Source organism: Colletotrichum siamense (genome assembly GCF_013390195.1).
Source record: "Colletotrichum siamense strain Cg363 chromosome Unknown KSG_Cg363_contig02, whole genome shotgun sequence".
NCBI lineage: Eukaryota > Fungi > Ascomycota > Sordariomycetes > Glomerellales > Glomerellaceae > Colletotrichum > Colletotrichum siamense.
The window spans coordinates 6,164,418-6,184,920 of NW_023501015.1; the positions used below are offsets into that span (position 1 = coordinate 6,164,418).

General features: G+C 50.7%; 9 protein-coding genes across 9 annotated transcripts; 4 read left to right on the top strand and 5 right to left on the bottom strand.

Annotated features, from left to right (window-relative positions):
* Nucleotides 1-150: 150 nt before the first annotated feature.
* CGCS363_v003611 (putative 2-hydroxyacid dehydrogenase) lies at nt 151-1,145 on the bottom strand (the record flags this gene model as incomplete). The annotated part of the gene is made up of 3 exons (XM_036635460.1): nt 151-492; nt 555-974; nt 1,029-1,145. The coding sequence occupies 3 exons, from the start codon at nt 1,143-1,145 to the stop codon at nt 151-153; spliced, it is 879 nt and encodes a 292-aa protein (XP_036500903.1).
* A 508-nt stretch (nt 1,146-1,653) lies between these two features.
* Nucleotides 1,654-2,541, top strand: CGCS363_v003612 (Meiotically up-regulated gene 14 protein; the record flags this gene model as incomplete). Its single annotated transcript, XM_036635461.1, has 1 exon — nt 1,654-2,541. The coding sequence occupies one exon, from the start codon at nt 1,654-1,656 to the stop codon at nt 2,539-2,541; it is 888 nt and encodes a 295-aa protein (XP_036500900.1).
* A 554-nt stretch (nt 2,542-3,095) lies between these two features.
* yjlB-2 (Uncharacterized protein) lies at nt 3,096-3,752 on the top strand (the record flags this gene model as incomplete). Its single annotated transcript, XM_036635462.1, has 1 exon — nt 3,096-3,752. One exon carries the CDS (start codon nt 3,096-3,098, stop codon nt 3,750-3,752), a length of 657 nt encoding a protein of 218 aa, XP_036500901.1.
* Nucleotides 3,753-4,133: 381 nt separating this feature from the next.
* mtr-7 (N amino acid transport system protein) lies at nt 4,134-5,667 on the bottom strand (the record flags this gene model as incomplete). Its single annotated transcript, XM_036635463.1, has 2 exons — nt 4,134-4,981; nt 5,040-5,667. The coding sequence occupies 2 exons, from the start codon at nt 5,665-5,667 to the stop codon at nt 4,134-4,136; spliced, it is 1,476 nt and encodes a 491-aa protein (XP_036500898.1).
* A 513-nt stretch (nt 5,668-6,180) lies between these two features.
* Nucleotides 6,181-7,347, bottom strand: CGCS363_v003615 (putative aminotransferase; the record flags this gene model as incomplete). The annotated part of the gene is made up of 1 exon (XM_036635464.1): nt 6,181-7,347. One exon carries the CDS (start codon nt 7,345-7,347, stop codon nt 6,181-6,183), a length of 1,167 nt encoding a protein of 388 aa, XP_036500899.1.
* Nucleotides 7,348-7,907: 560 nt separating this feature from the next.
* CGCS363_v003616 (RutC family protein) lies at nt 7,908-8,351 on the top strand (the record flags this gene model as incomplete). Its single annotated transcript, XM_036635465.1, has 2 exons — nt 7,908-8,072; nt 8,127-8,351. The coding sequence occupies 2 exons, from the start codon at nt 7,908-7,910 to the stop codon at nt 8,349-8,351; spliced, it is 390 nt and encodes a 129-aa protein (XP_036500896.1).
* Nucleotides 8,352-8,410: 59 nt separating this feature from the next.
* Nucleotides 8,411-10,612, bottom strand: uaY-7 (Positive regulator of purine utilization; the record flags this gene model as incomplete). Its single annotated transcript, XM_036635466.1, has 5 exons — nt 8,411-9,766; nt 9,908-10,082; nt 10,133-10,352; nt 10,413-10,461; nt 10,526-10,612. The coding sequence occupies 5 exons, from the start codon at nt 10,610-10,612 to the stop codon at nt 8,411-8,413; spliced, it is 1,887 nt and encodes a 628-aa protein (XP_036500897.1).
* Nucleotides 10,613-11,016: 404 nt separating this feature from the next.
* moxY-5 (FAD-binding monooxygenase moxY) lies at nt 11,017-13,156 on the bottom strand (the record flags this gene model as incomplete). The annotated part of the gene is made up of 7 exons (XM_036635467.1): nt 11,017-11,361; nt 11,417-11,486; nt 11,551-12,187; nt 12,245-12,761; nt 12,819-12,829; nt 12,894-12,913; nt 12,966-13,156. The coding sequence occupies 7 exons, from the start codon at nt 13,154-13,156 to the stop codon at nt 11,017-11,019; spliced, it is 1,791 nt and encodes a 596-aa protein (XP_036500894.1).
* A 637-nt stretch (nt 13,157-13,793) lies between these two features.
* Nucleotides 13,794-15,177, top strand: FUB8-5 (Oxidase FUB9; the record flags this gene model as incomplete). Its single annotated transcript, XM_036635468.1, has 6 exons — nt 13,794-13,878; nt 13,938-13,971; nt 14,024-14,367; nt 14,430-14,651; nt 14,707-14,960; nt 15,025-15,177. 6 exons carry the CDS (start codon nt 13,794-13,796, stop codon nt 15,175-15,177), a joined length of 1,092 nt encoding a protein of 363 aa, XP_036500895.1.
* Between the last annotated feature and the right edge of the window lie 5,326 nt (nt 15,178-20,503).

Genomic DNA, 20,503 nt, shown 5'->3' on the forward strand with positions numbered 1-20,503 from the left:
GCGTTCCCCCAGGCTACGTCAGTCCAAGATCCCATATGCGGCTGGACAATACACCGGGTGCTATTCCGGAAGTATGAGCTGACAGGTCTGGTCAGTTCTGCCTTTTCAAAACTTCGGTTCAAGCCATGGATTCGTGCATCAGGCTGTGACTCACTTGACGTTGGGCTCTCCATCAAAAACATCGAGGCCAGCCCGGGCAACCTTGCCGCTCTCCAACGCTTCAATGAAGGCTGCCTCATCCACCACTGCCCCACGGCCAGTGTTGACAAGGATGACCCCATCCTTCATCTTTGCGAATTCATCAGAACCAATCAAACCTCGTGTGTCGGGAGTGAGTGGACAGTTGATTGATACGACATCAGATGTCTTGAGCAGGGCTTCTAGACTACCCGCATACTCAACAGAGAGGCGGCTTTCTTCTTCGGGTGAAAGCTGGGTCCGATTGTAGTACTGCACATTCATACCGAAAGCCTGCGACTTGCGCGCGACATGCTGAGTGGTAAGGAAGGATCAGCGCCATACTTTCACTCGTATTAGAGATTGTAGTGTCACACCTTTCCGATTTTTCCCATTCCTATGATCCCAAGCGTTCGGCCCTTGGGATCCAGTAGGGGGAGCTTTGACCCACCACGCCATCCACCATTTCGGATCTCTCCTTCGAGCCTGGAGGTGTCCCTCAGAGCTCCAAGCATCAAGAAAATTGCAATATCTGCCGTCGGCTCAGCGACCGCATCAACTGTATTAGTCACGACGATCTTGTTTTTGTTGAACCATTCCATGTCAAATTCGCTGTAACCGGCGTTTACGGAGGCAACGATCTTGAGTTCCGGCAGGAGTGGGCCTAGCAGGCCCTCGTCAAACCTCTCATAACCGCCATTGCCCATGCCGATCAGGACGGCATCAAACGGTCCATCGGAGTTCCGCGCGTCTGAAATTGCTTGAACAGTGCCTTTTCTGTCGCTAGGCAAGATGATCTGATCTATCTTTAGTACCCATTCGCGAATCCCCGTGTCAGGAATTGAACTTACATGCAGGTCACAAGTAGATTGGAACCTGGACACAAACTCATCGCCTGCATAAGAGGGACATGCAATAGATAGGACTCTGGGCTTGCGGCCTAAAGATTGCGGTGTGGAGGTCTCCATGATTTGGTCCAAGATGGATGGTACAAATGAGTGAAGGTCTCACTGAGCGTTTCACTTCAGCTGGCAATGATTTGAGAAAATTAGTGCTCAACGACCCCGAGCTATTTGGCTTAGGATATCACTGAAATGGGGAGAGCTATTCCCGATGCTTGTATCGAAATGTTGGAGGATGCCATCTGGGGACATGCAGGTCAGCCAATCAGACAACGCGGCCCTGGCCGAGCGAAGAGGGGCATGGTCGATATCAGGTCGGGTTGGCCCGACTATGGTAATCGTACTCCGCAACTGACTGAAAAGGTGAGGAGGAGCAATGGAAGATCCCCTCACCGGTAATGGTCTTTGGGCTTATTGGTGCATCGCCCGAGTGATCAATGGATGATACTGTGATTTAAAGCAATCCAATCCGGGCTTCATTGTGAAGTATTTGGTAGCGACCTTCCGGTGAAAGACCCGAGTTTGTTTGGAATCTCCAACTTTATTCAGACAATCTCATAACACCTACGCAAACATGGCTACATCAACCATTACAATGGTCGAGTCTACCATTCAGGCTCCTCCTCAAGAGATTGTCATGAGCGACACAGATCCACAACATCCTTCAGATGGCGTACCGGATCTTATCAGCAAACTTCACGTAATTCCAACATTTACGGATCCCCTCGTTGAACGTCAATGGGCAAAAGAACACCTCGTGGGTGCTTTTCGCATCTTCGCCAAATTCGGCTACAACGACGGCGCCGGCGGTCATATCAGCTTGCGCGACCCTGTCGACCCGAAGTGCTTTTGGATCAACCCCTACGCCGTCCACTTCAAGCTTCTGAAAGTCAGCGACCTCATTCTCGTCAGTGAAGAGGGGAAGCCTCTCACCAAGACGTCCAACAAAGTCAACCGAGCAGGCTTTATGATACACGCGGCGCTTCACAAGGCCAGGCCAGACGTCAACGCGGCTGCACACTGCCATTCACCTTACGGCAGGGCGTGGTCTGCGTTTGGGAAGCCTATCGAGATGCTGAACCAGGACTGTTGCATGTTCTACGATGACCTGTCTGTTTACGAAGGCTTCGGTGGCGTTGTTCTTGCACAAGACGAGGGGGAGAGAATTGCGAAGGCGCTGGGGCCAAAGCACAAGAACGTCATTCTTCAGAACCATGGAATCCTTACCTGTGGAGGGACTGTTGATGAGGCAGCTGCTTTCTTCATCGCACTCGAGCAGGCATGTCAGGCACAGCTACTGGCCGAAGCTGCCGCTGCAAACGGTGTTCAGAAGCGATATGTCACGGAAGAGGCAGCCAGGTTCACAAAAGCGGGATCAGGAACACCAGAAGTTGTCTTCATGCAGTTCAAGCCTGAGTATGACTTGGTGCTGGAAGAGACAAATGGAAGCTTTCTGTCATAGTTGTGGATAGTACATTGAATTTTATTACGATGATTTGCCGTATAAAGCAAATTTTTGTCCTATGCATTTGATGCTGGAGGCGTGATCCGTTGGCATCAAGCCCGGGCAGAGTCGAAGATTAGGAAGCAATGACGAGTTCACGAATAACCACGCTTGTATGCATCGCTCGTCCTAGTTGTCTGGCGTATTTTTCATCGAGACAGTTAGCGAATCTTCACGAGTGACCTTCGCCCAATGATTCAATTTTTGGTATCAAAATCGCGGAGAAAGTAGTAAACTCCGGGCTTTACCTCGGGAGATACGATACAAACGGTCTTTCGGCCCAGGCCGCTTTTGCCTCGGTGGCACTCTCGATTTTCACCAGCCACTCGGATTGAGCCGTGAGTAGATTGAGCGTTCATCATAAGTATCAATCTCGTGTGAGTTTCGGCGTGTTCGGGACAAATACCAAGTAGTATTGATAACAGACGTCCGGGACACGACTCGAGACCACTCGACTAAGTTACTCTAAATTCCGCATTGTGCATTCACATGAGCACCCAGTAATCGATAACATGGTCGAGGTCCGAAAGTACCATCTGCCGGCGACGGCACTCATGCCAAATTCACCACATCCACTTCTGCATTATCCAAGCTACTTCTCAGCCCAAGATGACTTGACGGCCAACAGAGTCTGCCAAACGTTCAAAGACAATGGCTGGGAAGTCCAGTGGATCTATAGATACGGCGAGACGCAACGTTCTCATTACCACTCTGGCGTTCATGAGTGTATGGCTGTCCTCTCCGGCTCAGCTACGATCCGCTTTGGCGTTGCAGACACCTCCCTGGACATGAAGGAAAACACCTGCGGAAAGGATAAGGAGACAGGAGGCATTGAGCTGGAAGCCCATGAAGGCGACGTGTTCGTCCTGCCCGCAGGCACAGCACACAAAACATTCAACACCAAGCCTGAAGCCTCCTTCACACTCTTGACCCCTGGGGATGGACATCATATCGCGGGAGGGGACATTGGCAAGGCGTTGAAGGAGACGCAAGACCGTATCACGGGGTTTACGATGATCGGTGCGTATCCTAAGGGCGGAGGATATTGGGATTCTTGCAAGGGCGGGGAGCACCATGGAGGATATGAGAAGGTGTGGGCGGTTCCTAAGCCGGAAAAGGACCCCGTGCTAGGAAGCTCTAACGATGGACTCCAGGGTTTATGGGCATAGTAAACGAGGATTTCTGTAGCAGCCAATTTGGTTTATTATTATTGAAGGCTTTCTACTACCCCTTTCTTGAAAGCAACGTTTCTTTTATTGATCCGTTAAGTTTCGATGCGAGGTAACCGAATCTAATGAGGCTATTGTTAATTACTATCGCACGTTGATTCAGAGTCGGGTTGTTTTTACCCAAAAACAAAATAGGACACTGTTCCTACTGTAATTTCAACCGATAAGGAAACCTCCCAAAAACAGTATGCTGGAGCTACAGGATTGAAAAGGTTTCGCTCTCTACATTGTCCGGAACAATAATGTAATAGATGGTTTACCTGTGGTGATGCACGTGTTCCAGCCCCCTAATTACAAGAACGTCCACAGTCAAGATACCACTCAAAACAGGCTATTGTCAGCACACGAAAATGGCCCATTGATTGTGCTCTCGGGGTCCGAGAACAGCTTCACCAATGTATCAACCGACGCATACATACCCGCTGTGTTGAGGAACGCGCCCATGAACACAAGTCCCCAATTCAAGCAGGACAGCGCGATCATGCGCTTGCTAGAGAACTGTCGTTTCCAATTGAGATGAAGCCAGAAGATCCCAGGTAGTCCGAAAGAGAACCAGGCAACCAGCAGAGCAGATGACACAGCAATTATGGAGTTGAAGACGGGAATAGCGTTCGCGAGCACAAACACCAAGACCCAGAAGCCTGTTCCCAGGAGAACCCAGATGCTCCATGACTTGACAGTGTTGGTTGTCATTTGGTGTGGGATCTTGAGCAGGTCGCGCATAGTTACCACAAAGAGGTATTTGATGCCGGCGTGGCCGTAAAATAGGCCTGTGCAGAAAAGAGTCGAGAGGAGAATGCCGTAAGCTACCTTGGCTGGGAGCAATGGAGCTGTTCCAATGGCAGGGGATGTGACATAGTCGCCGGCAAGTCCATAGATGGCGCCTCCAGTGATGAGATAGATGGGGATGGCAAATGACTGTAAAATGACCAGAGCGGAGACGTAATCCTTCGCTGGGTCTTTCATCTCCGCCATGACAGTAAAGAAGCCTTGCCTGCCACCGAAGGAGTAGCAGATGCTGAGAATAGCGGTGAATCCTTCTTGAAAAGTTGGGTTACCCCACAACTTGATTTTGATGTCGGCTCCGGGAGGAGCGAGTTGTGGTGAGGCTACGGCCAAGGCGATAACAACTATGAAAATTGGGACAAATATGCCAAACGTGGCAGGCCCTGGATTGTGGATGGTGTTAGACGTCGAATGTTGAAGATACGAAGTATCAAAACTCACATGAGAAATAAGCAACGAAATTCATTTTCCTTGGAATACACAACACATAGCATATCAACGCCGCGAATCCAATAAATGACACCGTGCACATGCTGTGTCCTGTGAGTGTGTTGAGAGCGACGCTGATAGCCAAACACGCCGAGGCACAAGCAAGACTGAGGTTGATGATGAGACCGACGGCACCAATAGTCGCCAAGACTTTACCGCCAAGAACTTGCAGCGCGTCCGGGAGGTTGTCAATGTGGCGGTACTTCTTCCAGTACAGCAGGAGAACATATGCTGTGTATGTGGACAAAGCTCCGATACCCATAATGGCGATGAGGCCAGGAATGAGACCGATACGTTGCAAAACTGACGGCAAGGCGAGAATGCCAATTCCAACCTCGGTATGAATCAACACGATGCCCGTTTTCCACTTGCCCAACACTCGAAATTGCTCGCCACCAGCGGCGGCAGCGGCGCCAAAGACTCCGCTCAAAGTGGCATCTTGCTGGTCATTGGTTCGACTGTGGCCAAGTTGCTCACTGGCAGTTTCGATATCATCGTCGTATGTTGGCGCCTTCTTGACGTCGTCATGTGTGTCTTCCGGTGTGGCCGCGATGGGCTTGACACCTGCGTACTGGGACATTGGCTTGGAGATGGCGGCGTGCGAAGAAGAGAGAGCTGGTTGGTTCAGCGAGTCGGATGTTTGCGGAAACACCTTAGATTTCTCAGATTCTGCAAGAATAGCTATATCAGCGTAAGAAGAAGTCAGAAACGCTGCATCACCCAACAATCTGAAGTTGCAAACTGCCTGTTGAGGGTATCAGACTACAGTCGGGCGGTTCCGCATTTCCGACCAACGCGGCCGATACCCCACCCCGGATGTGCCCCCGACGCCAAGTACTTGGCTGTCCATTGATAAGGTCGCGGTCGATCCTGCCTAATCGCTGCTGGCATTGATTGTCGTCATCTGATAGGTATGGCCCGGATAATTATGCACCTGAGTTGATAAGGCGTAATGAGGTCTCAATGCCCGCACGTTGTTTCTACTGAGGGTCGATCCGGACGGCACACTATCAGCAGTGGCATGCTAAAGGTAACGGGTTGACCCGAATCAGGAGATATCAAACGTCAAGTAAAATTCATGAAGCTATCAGATCTACTTTCTTATCATCGCTTGATGTCTTTTGCAGAAGTCTCGGACCGTCCCAACAAACCGATCCATGTCCGCTGCAGTCAGAGCCAGGTTCAAGGCCATACTACCGCGCGGGTGGATCCAGTACCCTGCCTCCAACATTTCCAACCAGAAGAGCCGCTTCAGATCCCCGTCCTCTACCACTGTCCAGTCGTCCTTGTATTGTATCTGATCCCGGGATAGCCCGTTCGTGGTGGCGTGAATACACATGAGGGTTCCAAGGCCCGTCACAGTGAACCGAGTACCTTGGACTGCCTCTAGTAGCTGCGCACGCAGAGCCTCGCCCCTCTGGTGGAATGCGTCAGCTACCTCATGTGTGAATACTTCGGATAGGCCAGTGTATCCCGCATTGAGCATGAGCGTGTTGTTCTGGAAAGTGCCTGAATGGGCAAGAGATCCCTGCATTCGTGGGTCGTACACGGCCATAACGTCGCGACGCCCTCCAAAGGCGCCAAATGGCATACCGCCGCCAAGGTACTTCCCGAACGTCTTCATGTCCGGAGCCAAGTCATGATCGAATGTGGAGGCTATGCCACCGCCATAGAGTCGAGATGTCATGACTTCGTCGAGTATGAAGAGTGCGTTGGCGGCGCGAGAATGCTCTTTGATCGCGCGAAGGAACTCAGTGGTTGCAGGAATCGCGCCTCCAGAGCCTTGCATTCCCTCCACCAATACCGCAGCGATATCTTCTTTGTTGTTCTCAAAAGCCTCAGCCAACTGCTCAACGTCGTTATATTGAGAGACGATCCAGTCTTGCTGGTCGACGTTGTTCGGCGCAGCCCCGAGAGAGAATGACAAGAGGCTTCCGTGGTATCCGCCCCTGAACACCACAATCTTGCGTTTCCCAGTGAATTTGCGAGCGGCGGCAATGCAGTGCAAATTTGCCTCAGTGCCTGAGTTTGAAAACCGAAGACTTTCCAAGTTGAAACGAGCACATAGCAATTCCGAGTATTGCTTTTCGTAGATGTTGGTGGCTCCGAGACTTAAGCCGATGTTCGATAGGACATTTGACATGGATGTCTTGATCTTGGGCTCCGAGTGGCCGAAGAGTCCGGCAATCAGCTCTCCCACAAAATCGCAGTATTCGTGACCGTCGAGGTCAATCAGCTTGGATCCCTCTCCCCGCACCATGACGATCGGGAATGGGGAAACATGAAGAAGCGTTCTGGTATTACCACCCGGAAGACTTTCCAAGGCAGCGTTGTGGTACTCCAAAGACTTAGTATTTCGAGTTTCGTATTGCTGGAGAGCTTCCGCCAACAGAGCTTGACACTGAGTCTGAGATGAGGGCGTCATGATGGGCGGTGAAGCAAACCGAGTGCGTTGAAGAGGAGGTACGAGTAATGGAGGAGATGGTCTATACGGTAGCTATCCAATGCTAAAAGGAGTGACCTTCAAGTGGCTGTGTTTGAATCGGGCTATTTCAACTAGATCAATACTTTTCCAACGCATTCATTCATGGGATCACCTGACATCATTCCAGGGGCGTGCTGCGTGGAGTTAGTTGCTTGTCTGAGATTTGATGTCCGGGTCGGATCGTACCGATTCTCTGCTGGCCATTCGTTTCTGGTGGAGTTATTGCAAAACCGGCGGCTTTAAAGAACACATCACGCCTGGGAGCCATCAAATAAAAACGACAATGATAACCCATAATCCTCGAATACTCAATCTAAATCTGACAAGTCCAAATGATGTCTGATTGCCAGCGGAAGCCGATTATTACCAAGGAGGCTCCCGGCCCCTATCCTCCACTGTCACAGGCTATGGTCCATGGCGGCTTTGTCTTCTGCTCCGGGTCAATCGGCATGAACCCCCAAACAAACTCGATTGTCGAGGGAACCATTGCAGATAGAACTGTGAGCGAGCACTCCATGGTATCAGATGAGATTCATGCTAACAACATGTTCCAGACGCAGGCTCTCACCAAGCTCGGCAAAGTGTTAGAAGCGGCAGGTTCAGGCACAGACAAGATCCTGAAAGTCAACATCTACGTTACAAGCATGGAAGATATTCCTCTCATGAACGAAGCTTACATGGTCTTTTTTGCTGAGCCGCGACCAGCCAGGGCCTGTGTGTGCGTTAAGGCCTTGGCCAGGGGTACGGACGTTGAGATTGAATGCACAGGGTTTATTTGAAGACACAACCTTTCCTGAGGCTTCTACAATAATTAAGATAGCTAAATGACAAGAAATCGCTAATATTCTACCGTGATCATGTCCATCAGAAGCTGCTCGACAGATGAGCACATGCCAATATCAGCCATGCCAGCAAAGTAATTGGAGACTTGGTCGGCCTGTAAAGACGACAACACAGGCCCACTTGGCATACATGACGCAGTCTCCAAGTCCACCAGCATGGCCTGTGTAGCATTTGACAATGCTTCAAATGTGTCCCGATATGGTGCCACCGCATCCCATCGCTCCGACATTACGGCAAGAACGATCATGCAAGAAGTGCACGTCGAAGACACGACGTCTCGTCGGATGGTATCCCTTGTCTCTGGACTGTTCCACAGGCAGTGGACGTAAGTCAAGCCAGCTAGGAATAGGACGTGCAGCGCACCCCAGGTATCATTCAATCGTTGACTCAGGTATAGCGTGCGATAAAGCTCGCAAATGGCTTGTGAGGAAGATGCGCAGTCTAGATACACCGATGCATCATCGCACTCAGGCGCTGCCCACCGGCTTTGATCGTGAGACGACCGTTGACGTACGACCAAGCGCCTTCTGTGGAGAAGTAGGATCGAGTGGTGATACATGAGTTTGTACCACTCGGGGCTACCGAATGCGTTGTTTGCTGCACAGCCCTCTACAAGTTGCTCTGGGGCGGCGTCCATCCACGCGCGAAGCTCGTCTTTGAACTTTTGCGTTGAAGAGGAGTTGCGATGCGGGGCCACACTATGTGTTTCTCGATAAATGGTGCGTTGCATGCGCGCCCATATACGTCGAAGGCGAATCGTATGGAGGGCGGAAGAGACCACTGTTGCTGGCTCTAAATTCGATGTACGCGCTTGAGCTAGAAATCCAGTCGGCGTGATATTCTCGTCGTCGATGTCCAAAAAGAGAGCAACATCAATGTCTTCGTCGGTAATAGACACAGGTCGTCCCAAAGTCACAGCACATGCTCTGTCAAGGTTGTAGGAGCACCAAAAGACGCGGCGTCGTACCTCCGTTTTGAGTGTGTTTGACTCGACTTTTGACCATGGAATATCTCGGTGAAGCCCCAGCTCAACACACTGGCGGACGGCTAACCCCGACAACGTCCAGATGGAAACTCCTATGGGCGACCGCAGTGAGTACATGGCACAGCAAAGCAGTGCCTGTATCGTTTCCAGACTATTGAGTTGCAAGACATGTTCGAAGAGATCTTCAGCAGCCGTATAAAGACTCTCCGGGAGGGGTGCGCCGGCGAAGGGCACCGCGAGAGCACCCACCGCGGTGACCATAAATACGAAGAACGCTTTCAGGGGGTCGGGGGTAAGCCCGTTCTCGCAGGCTGTCATAACAGCATCTTCATATTCGGTGTACGTCGGCCTATGCAGAAACGGATACTGTGGGTGGACGTTGTCGAAATAGGAAGTTGTTAATATCCGGGCTACTTCTCTGCCCGGCATGGGTGCTGGCACCGCACGTGGTCGACTTTGGACGAAGGAATTGGAGACACCCCCGAGTGTCATACCAGGACCTCGCACCTGGGCTCCTCTCAGACGGGCAGTAAATAGTTTCGTAAAAGAGAATGCGGAGGAGGACCCGAAGTAGTGAGGCTCTCCACCAGCAGCTCGAAGGCAAAGGAGATCTAGCACAGATGGGCCCTCGCTCAGCTCGTTCAGGGTCTCGCCATTATCGTTGGCTGACTCATTCTGCAGGCTAGCACACATTAGTAAAGAAACGCATTCGCTATGTCATTGGGTACACACCTGTCTTGAGCGTTTGCGTCGATCGATGCTACGATGGACACAGGTACTTCTTGGGGTTGCTGGGTGTGCTTGTGTGGGCGGTTGAAATCATGTTCTATGCTGTCAAAGTCTCCGTCGTCGACCGACAGCGATGCTTCGAGACGAGCCACGCGCTCCTCCAGTGCCTCGACATATGCTCGAGGATATTGCCGTTTGGTAGAGGGGTCTTCGATGATGCAGGCTGTTGATTGCGCATCAGCCGAGTTTAGATTGAAAGTTAATGGCTGTGTTCGCAACTCACTTCTTGATCCTTTCACACAATTTCCACACGAAGGTGCCCGGCCGTCACACTGGAGAAGTGATATTGTGAGTTCACCACAGGCGCTGAGAAGTTACCATACTACGCAGGCTCACCTTTTGCTTCTTCTGCTGGCAAGCAATGCAGGCGACTCGTGCTCGTTTGGCATGGGCCCGCACGGTGATTGTCGGAGATGGAGACATATTGACTGGAGTTGCTGCGGTTGTTGGAAACGAAGATGTTCCCCAACAGGGGTGATAAGTGAGCAGGATGTCATTGTCCGCGGCTATCCGTCGTTCTGGCTAGCAAGATAAAGGATGCACAGTGGTGGATCAGGTGCATGCATCAGTATCTCACATCCCTGTTAGAATGACCTCCCCCGCACTTACTGCGGCCAGTAGCCTGCGATAAGGGACTTCGGGTAAACGACGAAGCATATCACTGGCACTTCTTACCCGCGTTCCCTTGGATGAAATTGCCATGGAATGGAGTTATTGTTAACGATGGATAAATGAAGCGATCTCCGAAAACACCCAGTGCATAGAAGAGGTGCTATATGCTACTAACGCACTCCTAACAACCATCACCGTCCCGTCCATCATCATCATCAGTTTTCCACACGGATTTGAACTTTCGCCGGCTCGACAAAATCATCTAGACTCCTACCCCTCACATCTTCGTGGTCGTTCCGGGGGAGGCTGACAGCTGGCTTGCCGATTACGGGAGGCTTATCCACTAGATCAAGATATCCAGTTGTGGAGGTGTTCATCTCTTGTGCCATGATCATGCCGTTCCCCATCCACGCAAGACTATCACTCTCGTCTTCGTCATTTGAGACGTACTCAAAATCCTCAAATCGGGGATGCATCAATGTGGCACGTTGGTGAACAGCAGATCCAGGCCAGTAGCCCAACATCCTGCCATTAGATGTTCTCTTGGCCCAGTTATTGCACTGGTTGTTCGTTATCAGTACATACGGGACTGACTCCAAGAGAAAGTATGCTTACCGTGAAGGCGAAAGTCGTCTTCTCAAAATACCGGTCAACTTGCTTCATAAAGGCATTGACAGCCGAGATTCTGTTTCGAAATTGTCAATACCCACTCGATTCTTGTCTAAGCTTCAAATGCAGGCACAACTCACTTTGGAACCATGTACTTAAGGTTCTCGCGCTGCAGCTTCAGGATACACTTTATCATGTACTCGCAAGTTACCTCACTCATCTGGATCGTTGACCCCGCACCAGGAGCGCCATTCGGGCCAACAAAGAAGAAGCAGTTGGGCATTTCCGGAGGACACATTGACATGTAAGCGCCGGGCTCTTCTTCCCACAAGTCGTCGAGCGATACTCCGCCTCTGCCAAAGATTGGGGTTTCCTTGAGCGACAATGATGTGTCGAATCCAGTAGCACAGATGATAGCATCGACCTCTCTGTAAACCCCTACATCGTCCACTATCCCAGTTTCGGTGACCTGCTTGATTCCTTGGGGAATGAAGTTCAGATTGGGCTCTGTCAGAGCTTCGAGGTATCTTGGTCCTGGGGAGACCCGGCGACAGAGAACCGGGTATGCTGGCTTCAGGGCGTCAAATATCTCTGGTCTCGTGGCCAGTCTGCGCAACATCGAGTCTTCCGTGGCTTTCGAAAAGCTTTTGTTCATGTCTGATCCAACCCAATGGACAAGCTGAAACTTGTTGACGAAGTTTTCAACCTGGTGTCGGTAGTTGAGGTACTCCACTGGGTACTTCTCAAATCGGTCTTGCTCTTCGGGTGGGAAAGGGACTGCTCTCAATGTTAGCAATTCACCCATGTCAACATCAACAAATTTCCAAGACTTACAGTTATGAATGTCAGAAGTAGCCTTTCTCGGATCAGCAGCAACATAGCCAGCTGGCGAGATCCAAGCCTGTCCCCTCACATAGTGATCCATATGCTGCACCTCGGGTAAGATGGCTGGGACAAGCTGCACGGCTGTAGCCCCGTACCCAACCACTGCAACCCGCTTTCCCTTTGGATCGAAGCTTTCGTCCCAGTTGGCGCTGTGAATCAATGCCCCCCGAAACGTATGCAATCCATCAATCTTGGGCCACATCCATTTGTTAAGATTGCCTGTTGCCTTGACAAAGACATTGCAATAATCTTTAAACTCAGTGCCATCGGTCATGTTCACCAAGGTCACCTCCCACTGAGCCTCGTCTTCGAGCCATCGGGCGGACTTGAAGGCGTGTTGAAACTTGACCAATGATTTCATGCCGTATTTCTTTGCCACGCTTTGGAAGTAGCGACCGATCTCAGGTCCAGGTGAGAAGAAGTGAGACCAGTTGGGATTATTCTCGAAGGTGTACTGAAATGAGACCTACAAATGGTTATTGGATGCCCATGTTGGTGGCATTTGCCAAGTGACAGAACTCACGGACGGCACATCTGATGACACCAGGCGTAGCAGTCAGACTCAATGCATCAAAGGGCATTCCAGAATTGAGCTTACCACATGTAACTCCAGGATACCTGATTCTGTCAATGGTCAAATCGCTATTAGAGGAGGGAAGAAATCGCTTACCTATTCTCAAGCCAAACGCCGCCTACCTCTGAATTCTTCTCATAGATGACCAGGTCCAAATTCGGAATTCTTTGTTTGAATCGTATCCCGCATAGGATCCCGGACATTCCTGCACCGATGCAAATCACCTTCATCCTCCGAGCAAAGTCTACGGGAACGTCCCATGATTTGTGATTGCCATTGGTGTTCATCTTGGACACGATCGGACGCAGTAGGAGGATTGACAGCCCCAAGCGCGTTGGACCAGTACCCAGAAGAGGCCCGTAGGTTTCAGAAGCATATTCATCAAGTCAAAATCTCATTTTATTAGACTACTCCTGTGCTCGTAAGATCCAGCTGTTTAGATGGGATGGCCCAATTTGCTCACCACATGCTGACAAGTCACCTCACCAACATAGGAGATCGAGCACAACGCAGCCAGACTCAATGGTCGATTGTAATCGGAAACTGAGAGCCGCTTTGCTACGGACACAGCGGGTCGTTCCGTTTGGCGGCATGTGTGTGTAAAGTAACTCGGGTCGACCCGACTGGCACTGATCTGCACCCTTATCAGGGTGGGGTCGTCTGATATGAATACTCGGGTTGACCCGACATGATGGCCTCACCTTGCCCTCAACAACTGGGAACCCGTTATTTCCGGGACAAGTAATCTTATTGGATATATTAAATAGTACCTACTGAGAGGTGTGCGAGGTTTGTGGCCTCCACTAAGATGATGATTGATAGTAACGGACCGCAGGTGTACAAACTTGCGCTATCCGTTCTTGATATCAACTTTCGATTGAAGCAAGGACACGATACACGATACACACGTCACAAAATTTCATCATGGCGAACACATCATCACAAGAAGTCCTCACCATCTCTGAGCTGAAGCGAGCAGCTTCCGCTAAGCTGGACAAGACCGCCCGAGGTATGAATTCAAGGAATTAACTGCTGCATGTTTTTGGAATCTACTAACATGAACTTCAGAGTACTTCAATGAAGGGGCGATGGATATGATCACGTACTGCAAATGTTTTCTCTCTTGGCAAACTCAATTACTAACGGGTACGTAGGCTCAGAGATAACGAGCATGCTTTCGACAAGTACAAAATCCGTCAACGCATTCTCGTCGATGTAGCCTCAGTAGACACGAGGATTACTATGCTGGGGTCCGAAATTGCTCTCCCGCTCGCTTTCGCACCCGCTGCTATGCACGGACTTGCTCATCATGAAGCTGAGAAGGGCACGTCAAGAGCGGCCGCAGCCAAAAGTATCCCTATGGGACTTTCAACCTATGCAACCACCTCGCTTGAGGATGTCATAGAAGAGAAGGGAGAAAGCTCGAATCCTTACATGTTTCAACTGAGCGTCACAAAAGACCGCTCGGTCCCACTGGATTTGATGAAGCGGGCAGAGAGTAAGCAATCTTTTGGGCCTAGCTGATCAAGGGATTCATGTCCAACAACTAAAACCGAACAGAGGCGGGTTATAGAGCGCTCATACTGACAGTTGATGCACCTGTCCTTGGCCGGCGTCTGAACGAAACCAGGAACAAGCTCACCCTACCAGATAATCTGTGTTTGCCAAATCTGGGAGGCGTTCGTTCGCATCATAATCCTGGCCGGGATGCTAGCAATTCCTGGGAATCGATCATCCCCTGGGTGAAGTCTCACACCACACTCGAGGTTTGGCTCAAAGGCAGTAGGTACATGTGAAACTTCTCAACAGATACAACACTGATTGCAGCCTATCACAGTATATTGCAGCGAGGATGTGCTACTTGCTATTAAATACGGGCTCGATGGAATCATTGTTTCCAATCACGGTGGGAGACAGCTAGATGGCGCCGCTGCGACTATCGACGTGCTACTCGAATGTGCCGAAGCTGCCAAAGGCAGAATCAAGATCGGAATTGACGGTGGAATCCGCCGCGGGTCTGATATTTTCAAAGCCTTAGCTCTTGGGGCCGACTGTTGCTTTGTGGGGCGGATTCCCATTTGGGGTCTTGCGGTAAGAACGCCCCCAGATGCATAAACGTGTGAGGAGCATATTTAACTCACACGCAATACCATAGTACAATGGGGAAGAGGGAGTCAAGCTGGCAGTCGACATTCTGGAGCAAGAGTTGAGGACAACTATGGCCCTTGCTGGGTGCTCCTCCATCAAGGAGATTTCGCGCCATCATCTATCTATGCTGGGTACTAATGGTCTTTTGTCAAGACTATGACTTAGATTATTCTGATATTGTTTCAAAAGTGGGATCCACACAATTGCTGCAGCAATTGCACCTTAAGTTCGCAACAGATATGGTATGTATCTTATGGTTCACAACCTTTGTCGACATAATGACAAACCCCAGAGGAACATGGACAAACTGAACTATACAATCTGCGTCCGATGAAAAGATTTTGGCTTTGAGAACATCAGTGCCAGCAACTCCTCTGCCTAATATAATTGGAGATGCGTGTCATTTAGGTACCGTAGTACTTGTGATGACTTGGTGAGTCTAGGAGTTGAATGTTCATCAGGATGTCATTATTTAGCGTTCACATGAACCCAATTTTGACTTATATTTCAATTCACCTGGCATATTGATCCTTTCTGCGTAACATGAAGTGTAGATTTTGAAGTTAATTAGACTCGTGAGTCTGCTGTCGGCCGCTATTGCTGACCCAGCCATGATGCATATAGGTCTCGGACAGAGTAACGTCACGGTTCAAATCAGGCATAGTCAGCGAGTCAGAGTACACTGATAACCATGAATACCGGCCTAGGAGCAGTGGATCATCATTCTAAAAAAATATGTCTAAAGCAATGCCTTTCAGTCTAAGACCAAGTTATTCTTTTGCTACGTGAGCTGTAACTCGACACGAACCGACTCGCAAGCTGACCACATGTTGAAACCGCGGACTTTACATCATCTGAACCATGCCGCGAAAGAATTCTCTCGCACCCGCCACTTCGTCATCCGCAGAGATCCTGGATAACTCCTTTGAGGATATGCCTTCAATTTGGTCGGGGTGGCTCTGCAGCGTACGAAGGAACTTGCTCCATGATGGTTGTGGCGGTATCTCCATATTGTCAGGAGGCCAAAATGCTTGAAAGTAATCCATTTTCTTCCACTCAGGAGGTGTATGTGGTGAGTCTCGTAACAGGTACCTTGTTTGAAAGTGAGCTCCTTCGCTGAGAGTTCCTGGTTCGGATCGTGTTGGATGTAAGCGTCGTAGGCTTTTCAGCCCTCTGAACATGCTCTTGTTCGACCATAGGAACGTGTTTTCCGTGGTAATGTGGAACTTCAGGTAAGGGAAGTCCTCGATTGCTGGGGAAATTGCGAGGTGCCGCACAAGTGTCCACCAGCTGGACAGCGTCGAATTGATTCCTTGAACGTCTTCTTCGGATAGACAGATCAGATCCACGTTCCAATTCATATGATGGATCTCAGGCATTGGCGTTTTGGGGTTCTTTTCGGGAGGAAGGGTCGTGTAGACATATCGATTGCCGACTAGCCTTTTATGCCATGCTGGGACCCAAAAAGGAGGACGCAGCGAATGAGCGACAGACCTCGACAAGCGATCGATTTCATTGTCGATGGATCTGTAGTATAGCCATCTTGCCTCACTTGTATGCTTGAATGTCCAAATCATGAATCGGTCGAGACTTTCGGTATCCAAACCAATGTGCGCGTAATCGTAATCAGAAAGGGGCAGCCGTCCTGGCGGACTCCATCTTTCGAGCTCGGCAATAAACGCTCGCGGGGTGAGGTAAAATATCTTCCAGATCAAGATACGGACCTCGACAGGTAGGTCTCGAAATCGGTGGAAAGTACTGATCGGAGCATGGACAAAAGTCAGATTGTCAGTTGCGTTCGTAGGAGGTGACATTTTCTTTCGAGTTGGAGCATGCAGGACATCAGGACTAAGGTGTTCTACGAAGGTCACTATTCGGATGGGCTGCCCAGATCGCGGGTTAGTATTTATGTAATACCGCACGTCGCCAGGAAGTGGAAATGGAGATTGCCAGGTGACATGCATATGTATCCTGATTTCAAATCGGCTGATATGGAAAGTTTGGGTGCAAGATGCGGCCGCTATTGTGCATACTGCATTCGAAGAAGCAATTCTGCCATTGAACGTCTACTTTGCGAGTGAGATTCCATTGGTCTGCAGCGAAAGCTAGCAGGGTTGCGAGCCGGGCCGGGGACCCCGCCCCGGCCCTCTTGGGGCATGTTACCGCCGCTCCGCCCTCGTATGTAGCTGGGCTGGCCTTGGCCAGCCCATCCCAATAAATCTTCTCCTTATGGGCGCTTCCGTTCTGCAGGGGTTGAATTACGACGCCAATGATCGTTCAAAAGCCAAAGGGGGGGGGGCATTGCAAACGTGATCCAGCTGATAAGGATCGACGGTGACGGGCGGGCGCAGTCTACATATCCGTTGACATTTTCAAGTGCCCGGCATGGTCAGATCCGATAAGGTATGCAGCTGCGATATTTCGAGCAATACAGAGTAGAAAGCTCAGAGATGATGAAGGGTTTCGGTATTCTTTCAAACCCAAAGCGCACGGCGTCATGAACGAAGGATACGAATGTAAATCTGCTGGTGCAATTCCCCTTCAGCTTGATGGCTGGAGGAGTTAGAAAATACTCACTCGCCAAGACCTAGCGCCTTTTGAACCGAGTCTGGCTGTCCGGGCGGACCCCACCTTTCACCGCGTCGGTTCAGGGCACGACTGCACGATCAATTGACTGCGTAAAACTCATAACTTCTCGCGTAATTGACGAATACTTGTGTTGCTCCTGAGATGCTCAGTGGATGGGCGGTGTTCTTCTGGGGTCGATTGCCAGGCTGCATTACACCTAAGGTAGCTTTCTTGCAGGTATCCCCTCGCGCTGTAACGGGAGTTGGAGCCGGCCCCACTCCCTCGACCCCGCGATCGGATGCCCCTCACTGGAGCCTTTCGGGAAGCTGCAGCACATCCGCGTAGTGGCAATTGGGTCAGGACTAAGCCAGGATATACATGTCGCTGACGTGAATGAAGCACAAACGATGAGGGCTCGTGCAGCTACATAATTTGAAGCGCCCGACGACAAAACATGTGAGTACGAGAGCTCCCGAACGCACGCAGCAACATTTCATTCGTACAGTCATCGATGTCATTTCGAATGTCAAAGCAGACGTGATCGTCATTGTATTCAACGCCCAAACCCCCAGTCAATCGCGATAGCCATGCCCTTTTTCCATAAACACCCATCTCCAACAGCCACTTCCAATTGCATCACCATATCCTGGTTGCTAGAACATGCAAACCGGATGGCGAAACTTGATTCGACAACCAGTATTGGAGAACCACATCACTAGATTCGTGTCTCAACGTCACCACAAAGAACGCTGAGACTCCTTCATGGTCGTCCTCAAAAAGACCGCCCGCTCACACCGACGAGTGGCCATTGAACTGCTGTTCAAAGTCCTTGATCTTGTCTTTCGCTGCAGCCTTGTGTTTGCTCTTGCTAGATTGGGTGCTAGAGCTCGGGCCGGAAACGTGGTGTACAGTTCCGTCAGGGGCACCTTCGAACTTGGCTTGTCGTCGCTTTGCTTGGGTCTTCGCGGAATCGGCCGACGAGTACTTGTGAGATGGCTTCGCCGAAACATGTCTGCGAGAGCGTTGGTTAGCGGAGGAAAGCTGTCTTGTCAGGGGCGATCTGCGCGTACCCGGAATAGTTCGACTTCTGCGACCTATCGCTCATATTGACACTAGCAAGATATCGAGTCTTCGGTGCGCGCCTTGGTGTGTTGAGACGTTTGCAATTGTCTGCCGATGAGGATTTGAGGGAGAAGAAAATGAAACGATGGTGTAATTGTTGTATTCTTCACTATCCACGGTGATTTGCCATTGAAACAACTGCACCAATGGCCCAAAACTGGCAGGAATTTATATACTGGCTTTTGGCACGCCAAAGTTGGGCGCGCACCAGACAGCAGGAGAGAGCAATTCCAATGCGCAGTGTCCCAGACATGTTATCTCTGTGTCCTCGCAGTAGCTCCAATCCGCCTCGTCGACCACCTTCAGACCCTGCCAGTAGAGTCCCGTCATTGCTTCAGACTCCAATTGCAATGATACCTTCAGCCAAAGGCTAAGAAGCGAAAGAAGCAGGCGTCAGACAGCTCCCTGTAGAGCTCGGTCGCACAAGACTCCATTCTTGAACAGCTCCGGCAGGCGGGGGAGGGGACGCCCGTTGGGCATCCGTCTTGGATGGCGCAAGCAGTATGAGGGAGGGGGAGTGTTGTTGTGAAAGCAGGCGAGCTAGAAAGGTAAAGGAGATATGCAGGGCGGTTTGGTTGGCACGAGTCGGCTGTGGATCAGCTTGTATTACCGATAGCAGAACGGAAGTTGATGTTAGTGCTAGTGGTTGTAACCCTGGGGAAGGCATAGCACATTATTGATCCGGAGATCGGGAGTCCGCAAGTCCGGCAGTCGTCAAAAGGACCGCCGAGTTGAAAACGGGGCCGATTTGAGATCAATGCCTCCGCTCCGAATTTGACGCTGCCAAAAAAACTAAAAGCCGCGCCGGCAATGCTTGTAACAAGTCCGTCGTTATGACAATTCGTGGCATTCGCAGAAAGCATCGTGAATTCTTCGCAGCCTGCGGGTCCGAACATTAACAGAAGACGCGGATGAACTAACGTGCTGGCTCCCGAAGTCGAAGCTCGTGTACGCCCGGTGTCGCTGCATTCGATGTTCGCTCTTCATCTTCGAAGACCCATCGCCGATGAGCTCGAATGGGGTCAATTAGACCAATTGACTGCAGGGAATGTTGCATGGACCATGGTGAATGTGCAATCTCCGTAGCCACTTCGCAATACCCGCCGGGCGTAAATGAGGAGCGGCTGGCCAGGGCTCATTGGCAGCGGCTCGCCGGAGCCATGTCGGCGATGATGTGAGCGGCTAGGCGCTGTCCTACGCATACAGTGCTTCGTGTTGATAAGGGTGGGTCCCTTGCCAGAATACGTGTTCCAATGAGTAGCATGGACTGGTGTATGATGGTGGTGATGATGCATGAGATCAGCGCGTCCAAAAACCACCTGCCCAATTCATCACGCTTGGCATGAGGGGTTTCGCATCCCGAGATACCTGCCTGCTCCAGGCAACAGTATCGGTTTGCCGGCCTGGGAACACTCGGTTGCCTTCAGAAGGTGGTTGCCTTTGTGGATGAAATCGTTCAGCGACGGGTCGGATGGGAAAAGCTATCGGCCGGCTCGGATCACGTAATCATGAGATAGGGTTGGTGGAAATCTGCTGCTGTTAGCAAGGCCGAAGAATTGTTGAAGGGATAGCTTACCATGAATGCTGAAAGATGCGATGTCTGATGGGAAGTCTGGGGAGAAGTGTCAATATTGAAAATAGGGGATCCACGGGTGATGAGGGTTGCGCGATATGTACCAAGAGAGGGAAGAAGACTGGCTTGGGCAACGCCGTCAGGCGAAGTCGAAACACAGAATATATGAGTGGTGAGTGAATGCTACAACCTACTTTTAGTCGCAAGAGGGCAGGTCGGGGTT